Raw genomic sequence first — 12,826 nt, 5'->3', positions numbered from 1 at the left:
CATCTCAGCAGCATTAGCAGAGGAGAGTAGGGGAAATAATGGATGACTGAGTGAAGGAATGAATGAATTTTTTTGAAAAAATCTGCTTGATTCAAACTATGTTAATTGAGTTGGGTTTACTTGAATTTTTTATCCTCTTAAAAATGTAGCTATAGGCTTGAAAAACAGTTTCAAAATAAAGACCTATTGGTGTTTTATTGTTTTTTGTTTTTACTTTACGGTTAGAAAAATGAAGTATAATGTTATACTTAGTTTTGTTGCAGTTCTTATAGTGGGTTTTTTCCCCATTATGGTCTATAGTTATATATACCCTAGATAGGACTCTTAGCCAAATTAGTATAGGCACCAATTAAAAAGTTATTGATACCAAATGGGTGTCTTGGTCTTTATTGTCATAGATATTCATTTCGTGAGGAATTATTTTATAAGACCCTTCTTAGTGTTTAGAAACTAACCATCTTTGGATGGGGCACAGTAAAAATTTGTTCTGCATTCAGCAATGCTCTTTATATATGTGACAAAAAAGTGCTAGAACATTATCATGTACTTGATGACTTCATGAAGAATATTGTAGCTATATTATGATTAGATCCATAATTCACAGATAATTATTTTAATTCCTTTGATAATATGGTTATGTCTTCAAATAATGTTTTTCTGATTTTCCAGTTTTCTGAATATAATTCTTTAAAATCACATAATTTATTTTCTCTCCTTCCATTCTAAAATGTTGGCCTATATACACTTATGCATTGACTTTTTGAAAGAAAGGTTATTCTTAATGGACTTTATTAATTCATCTTTATTGAAATGAAAGTTTATAACATATGCTTTGATTTCATAGCGAATTTTACCCATAAGATGCTGGTTCTTTAACAGACATCTCAGAAGTTAATATCTTAATTATAACAACTGTCAATGAATGGAGACCGAAGATATTTAAAATAACTTTTTGCTTTTTAAAATCTAGGTTGGATGGACAGTGGCCTGATGGCTTATTGGCTTCAGACAATACTCTTCATTTTGTATATCCACTTACTTTCAATTATTCCGGTGTTTATGTCTGTAAAGTGACCAATTCCCTTGGTCAAAGAAGTGATCAAAAGGTCATCTACATTTCAGGTAAGTTACACTCAATTCACAAAATGAATTACTTATTCCTATAATGACAGTCATAACAGTAGCACTATGATCATAGGTGGCAGTTTATACTTGTGAAGATATAGATTTCTTAGTGTGAGGTTTTCCAAATAATCTAAAAGAGATATAATGAAGAAACCAACCCTATCTGAAATATACTTTTTAAGTGCCATTCCTTTATGTAAATAAATGTCAAAATGTCTGTGTAACAAATTTATATACATTTTTAAGACCTATGAATATAGTTAATTTTATAGTTAAATAGTATTATATTTATTCCTTTTATAGGTAGAGTATGCCTTTCTAGGTTCTTTTGTCTTTAAATTAAGAATAAACATTGTTTTGTGTTTGTTTTTGGTGGCTAAATAAAATAGGGTATCAACTTTGATGACCTTGTTGGTTAAATAACATCATTCAATATGGTACTGTATCATTGGGTTACTGAGAGGTGAAGTAGAATGTTACTGAAAATGTTCTAATGAAATATAATTTATGGTGTTTTTTATTGTTAGTCCTTAAACCACTGAGAACTTACATTTTTTACATTCATTTGTTTTACTGTGAAAGTTTTTGTTAATTTGATGGTATAAAATTGAGTATTCACAAAATGTAGTTAGAGCTAAACATTCGTTGTTTCCTGGATGTGGCTATAAATAATAAATTATCAATGGAATTCTTATTTATAAAAAGTATGTAAAATATTTTGAGCATCTTCTTACTGACTATAAGAATGTAGCAATCTTCATGTCTAAATAATGGAAAATTAAATGCAAAAGGAAGAGAACTTTGAGAAATGCAGGTTTGTATGATCATTATGTAATAGGTAGTTAAGACTTTTGTTTCTGTTCATATCTAAAACTAAATCAAATAAAGATTTTAGAGAAATTTTAAGCTTGATTTTATGTTACACTCTCAGTTCTTATATGATCATTCAACCTAAAACAGTCCCCCATGTTATTTACCAGAATTTGAAGTTGTATGCTCATTTATTTACTTATTATCTATTTTCACATTTAAGCAGTTTGTGCTTGCTTTATTTACCACTGTATACTCAGAACTCAGTTAATGCCTTACATATAATAAAGACTCAGGTTTTTTGCATGAATTTCATAAGAAGCTTTATGGTATGTACATCCCTAGCTATCTTTTTCTGCCAGCACCAATACTTTAGTGGAAATCTGAATGAGATTAAGTATTAGTATATTATCTGCCTTTCTTCCCAAGAGGCTTTTTATTAAAAAAAAAAAAATTTAAAGCCACAGTAAATACATATTTATTTATCTATCTACCTACCTACCTACCTACCTATTTATTTATTTATTTATTTATCTGGTTATTTATTTATTTATTTTTATGACTTACATTGGCCTATTCCTTTTTTTTTTCTAGCTTTATTAGAATATAATAGACAATTAGTTGCTCATATTTACATTGTGCAAATCAGTGAGTTTTAATTATAGTAGGCATACAACAATATATTAGTTTCAGTTGTACAGTATAGTGATTAGAGGTCTATATAACTCACAGAGTGATGACCCCTCTAAATCACTTTCCCCTCTTCCCCCTTACATATTTTTTACAACATTGTTAATTATTTTTCCTATGCTACACTTTATATCTATCTCCATGTCTATTTTGTAACTCTCTATTTGTACTTCTTAATCCCTTTGCCTTTTTTCACCATCCCTCCAACCGCCACCCCTCATCTAGTAGCCCTCAAAATATTCTCTGTATTTATGAGTTTCTCTTTTTGTCATTGTGATATTTGTTGTTCTCTATCTGACTGACTTCCTTCAGTGCAATACCCTCTAGGTCCATCAAGGCATTATCTTTTTCCATCTTCTTCCTTTTAGTCTGTGTATGTGTCTTAATCTGAAGTGAGTCTCTTGTAGGCAGCATGTTTAGGGGTCTTGTTTTCTTATCCGTTCAGCCACCTTATCTTTGGGTTGGAGTCCTTAATTCTTTTCTATTTGAAGTAGTTGCTGATATGAATGTAGTTCTTACCATTCTTTATTCATGTTTTTGATACATGTTTTTTTCTTAAAGAAGTCTCCAACATTTTCTATAATAATGGCATGGTGTTGATAAATTCTTTCAGCTTATTTCTGTCTAGGAAGTTCTTTATCTGTCCTTTGACTGTAAATGATGGTTTTGCTGGATAAAGTACTCTTGGCTGTAGATCTTGGGTTTTCATCACATTGAATATTTTGTGTCAAGCCCTTCTGTCTCGCGTAGTTTCTTTTGAGAAATCAGCTGCCAATCTTATGGGAGCTCCCTTGTTGGTAACTAACTGTTTTTTTCTGCTTTTAAGATTCTCTCTTTGTATTTAACCTTTGGAATCTTAATTATAATGTGTCTTGGTGTGGGTTCATCTCTTTGTGTTCATCTTTTTTGGGACTCTGACCTTCCTGGAGTTGTATGTCTATTTCCTTCACCAGGTGAGGGAAGTTTTCCATCATTATTTTTCCAAATAGCTTTTCAAATTCTTGTTCCCCTTCAGGTACCCTTATGATCCAGATGTTTCTACATTTATTTTGTCCCATAGGCTTCTTATTATTATAATCTTGGCTTCTTTTTTCTTGCTGCTCTGATTGAGTGCCCTTGGCTTGCCTGTCCTTTGTATTGGTAGTTTGATATCTTCTTTATCCACTCTGTTGATTCGCTCTGATATACTGTTCATCTCAGATAATGTATTCTTCATTTCTGACTTGGTTTCCTTTTATAATTTCCATTTCCATTTTAATGTTTTCTATCTCTTTGTTAAAGTTCTTACTGAATTTATCTACACTTCCCCTAAGTTCATTGAGCATCTTTATAACCAGTGTTTTGAACTTTGCATCTGTGAAATTGCTTGATTCTGCTATTATTGGATCTCTGTTCTTTCATATGGTTTCCGCTGCTTTGTCTTGCCATTTTGGCTGCTTTTTTGGCTGTTTCTGTTTCTGTTTCTATGTACTAAGTAAAACTCCTAAGTCTCACAGTCTTATTAGTGTGGCTTTGCGTAGTAGGTGTCCAGTGGCACAGTCCTGAGAGGGGTTCAGCTACAGGCCAAGTTCAGCCCCAGCTTGTGCCCCTCTGGAGCCACCTGTTAAAATTCAGCAAGCAATCCACAGATGCTGTGCTTATAGTTAGTTGCCTCAAGAGATCACACCAGAAGTCAAGGCCAGCTGCCTCCAGTGTGAGTCTGGAGTTGGCTCAGCAAGAATCACCGGACTTGCTAAGGATACAACTGTTTGTGGCTTGGGTGGAACCACGCAAGTTGGGGGAGGCGGAGTTTCAGGTAATTCTCTGTGCTGAGCAACCTATGGTGGCACTACATCTGCACGCTGGGATGGGTGAGGGCTCAACAGAGGGACAATGGATACTGCTACTTCTGCCTGGGAGAAAGCCTTGCCTCTGGCCCTCGCTCCAATACCTTAGTATCCCCCTGTGAGTCCCTGGTGCCCCCTAAGCAGTCAACCTGGTGCTGGTACTCAGAGTGAACAAGTTGGTCACTGCGAAAGTCGGCCCCAGACACAGCCCCTTTAAGAGACATCAGATACCAGCTGCAGCTGCAATAGCCTTTGTCCCACTCAGCTGCTCAGGACGTGGCAGCCTTGCATCTTTGCCCCCTCCTACCTTCTACTATTGCAGGTTGATTGCTTATTTCTCTCCCTAGTTATAGGGCTTCTGTTCATCTAGATCCCAGATGACTCTGATTGCTATTTGCTCCGTGTTTCTGTCTCAACTTTGATGTGGTCACAAGGGGGGATGAGCAAAGCCTCTTTTAACTGACCAGGAAATTCATATTTAAAATGTATTTACCTGAAAATTGCTTACTTTTTGTTTCCGTTGTACAAAATTTGATATGGGATATTACTTGTAAATCTTAGGCTCAGTGTGTTATAATTATGTCATTTAAATATCAAGTTTTAATTCAGGCATTCTTATATACACTGATTCCATTGGTGATATCCTAAATTCATGTCTTCTGGCATCCTAGATCCACTTTCCTAGTATCCCTGACTTGTGTGTTCAACTGCCTGTTTATGATCATTAATCCTATGTAGAAGTATAATAGGCATTTAAAATTTCACATTCAAAATGAAGATCCTGATTTTTCTCCTGCCCCTTGCCACTAAACCTCTTCCTCCAATAGTCTTTTTCTTTTCAGTTATCAGTGACTCCACCCTTACATTTTCTGAGAGTATAATCCTTAATACTTATCCTTGATTTTGTTTTTTTCCTCATACTCCACCCAATTCATTAATAAATTGATGTCAGCTCTCCCATTATGTTATACACAAAACCTTACCAGTTCTCCACTTCTAATATTCTGATTTAAGCCATCAGCTCTTACTCGACTATTAGAACAGCCATTTAATCTTCCTACTTTCAATCAGTTTTCAGATGAACAGCCGGAATGATCCTTTTAAAGGGCATGTCAGATCATGTCACTCCTCTCTTCCAAACTTTCTGTGGACTTCCCATTTTACTCACAATGAAAATGAAATCTTAACAGTGACTTATGACTCTGTACACATTCTAGAATATCTCTTTGACCTCATATCTTATCATATCCCTTGCTCACTTGGTTTCATTCACACGGGCCTTCTTTGCAAACAACAGGAATATTTCCTCCTCATAGTCTTTGCATTTGCTGTTTGAACTGCCTTGAGTGCTCATCAGATATCCTCATAGCTCTTTTTCTCTTTAGGTCTTCATTCAAATATTACCTTCATGACTATATTTAAAATTGAAACTTCTCTCTTCTCATTCCTTTACTATGTTCTATCTTCCCTCTCTGCCTTATTTTTCTTTACTGTGCTTGTTACCATATGACACTACATACTTTATGTATATGCTTGTCTCTCTCTATCCCAACTAGAACATAAAGCAAGATTTTTATCTGCTTTAATCACTACTGTAGTCTCATTATCTACAGTAATATTTAGCACATACTGGTGTTCAATAAACTTTTGTTGCATGGATGAATAAATTTGAGAAGAACATAATCAGGAAAATATTTAAAACTCCAAATTGGCTTTTATGTAAACCATTTTCTTTGACAAGGTAACTAATGTAACACTTTACACATTTTTGATCATCCTCTACTAAGTCTTATGAGGAGGGAAATCATTTTGAGTAAATTTGAAAAATCACCATTAATTACTGCTAAGGACTTTACAAAATGATAGTATTATGTGAAATGGCTTTCTTCAAGAAGTCACCAAGAATTAGATTTTACTTTTCAGAGTCTTTAATATAACTATGCTGAGTTTAGTTAACTCCTCTAAAGCTTCTTGGAGCAAGTATCTTAGGTAAAATATTGCCTTTCTAAAATGACTAGTAAACCCTAGTAGGTTTTTTATCAGAATAAAAGGTCATACTTCACATGATCAGACATTTAATCTTTTTCATTGTATGTTATACATACTTCTTTTTGCTCCAGGAAAATTTTTTTTACCTCAGTATTAAAATTGATATTTAAAAATTTCAGAAATGATTTTTTAAAATAGTTATAAAAAGAATGTATCTTATGACCAGAAACTAAAAGTTCTACTCAGAACAAAGTAGTGTTAGCAGCCCTGAGAGAAGTTGTTCATAATTTTATTATACATTTTACCACATTGGGAAGCATAAGATTATGGACAAGCGGTGATTCAAGATTGTATTATTTGACTTCAGTTATTACTCATGGGACACTTTGTTCAATATTGACTGCTTAAAATTGTGTTTTTCTAGTTGCTTTTGGCTCATTTTTTCTGTTATCTCGTCTCTTTGAGAATAAGGAAGCAAAATTTTATATATCTCATAAGTTCCCTCATAACTAAAACTCAAGGAATATTCCTATACAAATCTTGACCTTCAAACCATACTGATTTTAGGATCCAGACATTATGAGACTTAAGAATCCACACATGCTTTGCAATCTTTGAACTTTAAAATTCATAGATTTTGTTTATTTAAACAATTTATATAAAGTCTAAAAAAAAACTCAATTTAATTTTTTAACAGTAATTATTATGCTAAAATACACTTTAAAGCTAAAGAGGCATTACTGGACTGTTTTCTTAATTGGCAGAACTCATTAATTTGAAAAAGAAACTTAAGAAGTTCTTTATTTAAGTGTGGTGAACTCAGTCTACTAGTTCATTACATTTGTTATATGCTCATTTATCATATATCCAGCAAAGAATATTAAAAAAAAAAAATGTCTAACTGAAAAAGCAAGGGACGTTGTGGAGAAAAATTTTAAATCATGATAAATAAGCAGCTGTTAGTGATTACAAAATACTAGCCCTGCCTCCTTACGCAAATTGTGATTCTCATTATAATTATCTTGGAGGAGGGAAGACATTAGAAAACATGAATAAATGTCTTATATGCATTGTCATACGTCCATTGCTTAAAATAAAAAAAAAATATATTAACAGTAGTTAATATTGAGGATATGCTATTTTTAACACTGGTTGAGGAGGGGTGGTAAATTAAAAAAATTCTCACTGACAAATAACATAAGAATTTTAGATAGGTTTTTTGGGGGGTACTCTTTTTTTAGTTAGACTTTCTAAGAGCTGTATTTTGTTAATTCTTTCTTAGGCAGATATCCATCTGTGTTTGCATAAAGAACATTGCAAATAGAAATAAATGTCAGTGATTTTTTTCTTTTAGGACACTTGGCAAAAATGTTTCGTTATATATCTTATACTTTTTGAGAACTCAGTTGTATGCAGTGTTCTGAGAAAAATAGCATTTCATTAGGAGAGATTAAAAACTTTTAAAATTTTATGTGCACAAAAATGTGTAGATTATAAATAATTACTTAAGTGATTTGTACTTTTGTTTAAACATGCTGATGCAAGTTTATTGAAATACTTTTCCTTTGGGGCTCATTGTAAAGATGACATTTATCACTTAAAATTTGACTTTTTCATTAGTTTTCCCCCCCCCTCAGAAAATACATGAGTTGTCTTATAAATTATTAATTTTCAGTCTATTTTTTAATATCTTGATTCTGTAAAGTTGAATTATATGAGGTTTTACTGTAATAATAGAAATGATCCTACAATTCCACAACTTTTTTTTTTTTTTTTAAATTTGTTCAGCCAGTGAACATATTCTTACAAATTAAAACTCTTCCTTTGACTCGCTCGCATATAGTATGGTAACTAATATTCACTTTAAAGTGCTTTACAGGATTCCCTATTATATTGGTTTAAACTCATAGGAAATTAGTTATACTGTACTTATTAAATTTTATACTGTACTTGCTAAATTTTTACCACGTTCTATACATATGGCATTCCGTGATGAAACCTGTTTCAGTAAGTATTTTTCTTTAGCTTGTAATTTTAGAATAACTTATCCCATGTAGATTTAGTACTCTTCTAACAATCATTTTTCAAAAGCTCTGTCAATACCACTCATTTAAAATTTAATTGTAGGAGATTACCATTTGGGTCACTTATTTTTATCAGTGAAGAAATTCAAGATTTTTACCTCATTTGTTCTTCAAACTCTAGAGTTTTGTGTAACATGACCTACAAATACCACTTAATTGATAATTAACCAATCTTTAATTTTTACTGTTTATGTTTAGTTGCTTTTTAATATTAATGGCTATTTACTCTGTAATCTAATTGCAGTGTACAGGATCATTTGCATCTAATATTTAAATATTAGAATGTTCTCTCTAAAATATTAGCTGCTCTTTTTGAGACTACATCCTAAAGTAATGTCATATTAAATTTTGCAGATTTGGTTGAAGTCCCTCAATTTCTTAAATGTTCACATGTTTTACCCATGGGGTATAGACATGATGATGACATTTTTATAATATTTTATAGTTTATAACATGTTTTTACTTTGTCATTGTTAGTCTCGTTTGATAATAGCCCATTTGGTGAACACTGTTTAAACATGCTTTTTATTTTTTAAATTACTAAATAATGGTATATACTACATATGTCCTCTTTAAAAATTGAAGAATTCTCTTTATTTAAGAAAAATATTTTTGAGAGAATTATTAAACCAACAGCTTATAGTATGGCCACTTACCAAGATTCTATAGTTTTTCATTCTTTTATAGATAAATTTAGATTTTACAAAAAAACTATATTAGATAAAAATGGATATTAAGAAAACATACTTTAATTTTTTGTTATTCCATTTATTTCCTTGTGATACTGGCTAAGAAAGTGTACATTTGAATTATTTTAATTTAATTTTTTGGTATGATAATTCTTAAGCCAGCTGTATATAGGACACTTAAGTAATGCTCTTCATTTAAAACACACACACACACACACACACACACACACAATGTATTTCTTTGAGTACAATATCATGCTTAATTTTGGAATAGTATAATTTAGGGTTTATACCAGAGATAATTTTTCATTCCTTTTACTTTTTATTGGTAACTGACTAAGTGTCAGTTTTGTTATTTTTTACAAATATAAGTACCATGACATTCTAATTTTAAATCCAAGAATGAAAAACTATTGTTACTTATGAATATATTATTCATTAACTGTTCCGTCTTTTCAACTTGCTGCTGAATCAGCCTTCATTGACATTCTTTGCCTTTCTGTGTCTTGTCTATCTTTACTGTTTCCATTAGATCCTCCTACTACTACCACCCTTCAGCCTACAATTCAGTGGCATCCCTCAACTGCTGACATCGAGGATCTAGCAACAGAACCCAAAAAATTGCCCTTCCCATTGTCAACTTTGGCAACAATTAAGGATGATACAATTGGTACAATCATTGCTAGTGTAGTGGGTGGGGCTCTCTTCGTAATACTTGTAAGTGTTTTGGCTGGAATATTCTGCTACAGGAGAAGACGGACGTTTCGTGGAGACTACTTTGCCAAGAACTACATTCCACCATCAGATATGCAAAAAGAATCACAAATAGATGTTCTTCAACAAGATGAGCTTGATTCTTACCCAGACAGTGTAAAAAAAGAAAACAAAAATCCAGTGAACAATCTAATACGGAAAGACTATTTAGAAGAGCCTGAAAAAACACAGTGGAACAATGTAGAAAATCTCAATAGGTTTGAAAGACCAATGGATTATTACGAAGATCTAAAAATGGGAATGAAGTTCGTCAGTGATGAACATTATGATGAAAATGAAGATGACTTAGTTTCACATGTAGATGGTTCCGTAATTTCCAGGAGGGAGTGGTATGTTTAGCAACCACTAATGTGACTTAACTATGTACAATGTTTCATTCATACTAGTTGATCATTTTCAGATTGTTCATACTTTTTCTTGAGGAAGAATAAGCTTTTTCAACTTGATTTTCAAGCTTTTTATATTCTAATTTGACAAATGAAAATGTAAAATCTGGGTTCAATGTATCTGAGCTGCTTTACAATTTTTTTTCAATGCTGTACTACTGTCTCAAGATTTAAATTTTAATGCAGAGTACTTTATTGGTCTGAGGCACACAGGTAAGAAGAAATGTCAACATAAAATATATGACTTTTTGATATAAAAATTAAAAAAAGGAAATAACTTTGGCATTGTGTATTAAATGTTTAAGATTATAATCTCAAGTATAATATTTTGTCAATCATATACCTCTCAAAATTTATCACCACTAAATGATACATCAAAATTGACTATAAAACTAATTCAAGAAATGTTTATATATATATATTTTTAGTATATAAAAAAAATTCAGCCTCATAAAACATTTTTCCTTTCAAACATTATTTGCTAAATTTCTATACAAATGAAATCGTTACCTCTGCATTTTAATGAGCCTTTCCGTAATTACTGTAGAGTGGCTTTTCAAAGATATTTTGTTGCACTAAAGCTGTGGTAGTAAACTCAGTGAAAGCGATGTGTGGAAGAACATAATTAGCTGCTCAATATTTTTGTCCAAAATACAGGCGTAACAAAAACATGCCGTTTAAACATCATAATAATTATAATATTTTTCATCTCTGGAGGATAATTCTTATGTAGTTATGTGAACATGGATTTTGGTACAGTAGGTAGTAGTTTTGTTTTAATGCTTTATGTTCTGAATATAAGAATAATAATGAAAAGATGGTACACAGTTAAATATAATACAGAGAGGGTATTTCAGTATATGGCTACATATGGGTAAACTATCATTGGCGTGCCAGTTTTAGAAATGAAATATTTCAGCCAAGAATGTATACAAAGAATATTCTAGACCATGTTATTTTAGTCATTTGATATTGATGTTGTTCAGATGGGTAAATATACAGAAAAAAGAAAATTAGAATAAACTTGGAAATTTAAGATTTAGCAAGAAAAATCTGAGTTATAGAACCAGTCACTAACACTTGCTGATGGATACTGGCAAACCATCCCCTTTTTTCTCCTAACTGTATGTATTTCAACATTTTTGTTTTATCAATTAAAACTGGAAACATCATGAGGTTTTTTATTGTTTCATTTTTGTTGCATAATTCATTAATTATATTCTTTCCAGAAATCATGTATCTTGGGGGAAAAAATGTTACCTAAATCTTCAGATGTGGATTTTTCTTTGTGAGGTAATTAAATTGCTTTCACAGTGGAGTCCTGTAATAACAACTACTTTGAAGCCCAAAGAATACATTTGTCTGTTGATTCATTTGAAAAAAGGACTGTATAGAATTGCCTTAGGTGTTTTTGCCAGGGAATTGAAGTGGAAGTTAGTAGGAGAATCATAAATTAAATAAATATTTTGTTAATAAAAAAGCAAAGCGGGTACTTTTTTTACCCTCCCAATTACTGCCCTCCCAATTCTTGTCAAATCTAAAAAAATGTTTTATAATACAAAGTTATAACATGTTCATATAATTTTGCAAGTAGTGATTATAACCTGGTTTTCTTTATTTTAACGAACAGTATTTTCTGGAAATTAAAAACCTATTTTATTTTTCTTCCCAAACACTTAGTATAAGGCTGTACTGTCAGTTAAGAATACAGTTAAGTTTACTGATATCTTGTTTAAAATATCTGGTTTTAATTTAATTAACCATTGATATATAAATATTAAGACTCTTTGGTCCAAGTCATTGGAAGAAAAACTTTCTTGATTAGTACTGTGTGATTGAAGTGACTTTTTTTTTTTTTTAATCTACAGTGGTAAGGCCACAGGAAAGATGGGTCTAAAGTTTCTTACCATGGAAAATGTAAATTTGTGGCTTTTTAAAACAAAATTTCATCTTTAAAACAATGATTTGCAATGCTATATGAACCTGAGCAATCACATTTACAGTACTGACAGTCTCAACTTGAGTATAATTTGAAGGGAATTAGCAATGTATTTTAAAACCTGTAATTTGAAAATAAAAATATCTAGTGATTTTGAACTTCCTTTTATATTGTGGCCATTGTGCAGTTAGGGCTGTGTGTGTGTGTGTGTGTGTGTGTTTGTGTTGCTTTGTGTTTGACTGGAGAGGGTGACATGGAAAACTGCAAGTGAGTATTTGATATATTCTGTATCCTTAATCCAAACTATTTGGCAAACTAAAAGATTTCAAAATTTTAAGACTGATACTAATACTTAAGATTTTCTGAAGCATTACACTGTTTATTTGAGCTTTATGTGTGTTTACATAGAGACTTGTTTATAAACATGAATAGTTGTATAAAATAAACATTTTTGTTAAATTTTTGAATATCAGTGATGTACACAGCTAATTGATAAGAATATATGAAAATCCTC

General features: G+C 31.6%; 1 protein-coding gene across 2 annotated transcripts in view; it reads left to right on the top strand.

Moving 5' to 3' along the window:
• The window catches only part of NECTIN3 (nectin cell adhesion molecule 3), a 56,445-nt gene extending 43,970 nt beyond the window's left edge, over positions 1-12,475 (top strand). For both annotated transcript variants that reach the window (XM_016118774.2, XM_016118777.2), the window contains 2 exons: positions 971-1,122; positions 9,746-12,475. In XM_016118774.2, coding sequence (XP_015974260.1) covers positions 971-1,122; positions 9,746-10,326 — 733 coding nt within the window. In that variant the 3' untranslated portion in view covers positions 10,327-12,475. The remainder of the gene's footprint in view (positions 1-970; positions 1,123-9,745) is intronic.
• Positions 12,476-12,826: the final 351 nt, after the last annotated feature.

Source organism: Rousettus aegyptiacus, unplaced genomic scaffold (assembly GCF_014176215.1).
Source record: "Rousettus aegyptiacus isolate mRouAeg1 unplaced genomic scaffold, mRouAeg1.p scaffold_m13_p_4, whole genome shotgun sequence".
Taxonomy (NCBI): domain Eukaryota; kingdom Metazoa; phylum Chordata; class Mammalia; order Chiroptera; family Pteropodidae; genus Rousettus; species Rousettus aegyptiacus.
The sequence above is the reverse complement of the archived record's forward strand: the minus strand, read 5'-3'. Positions and strand labels throughout refer to the sequence as shown.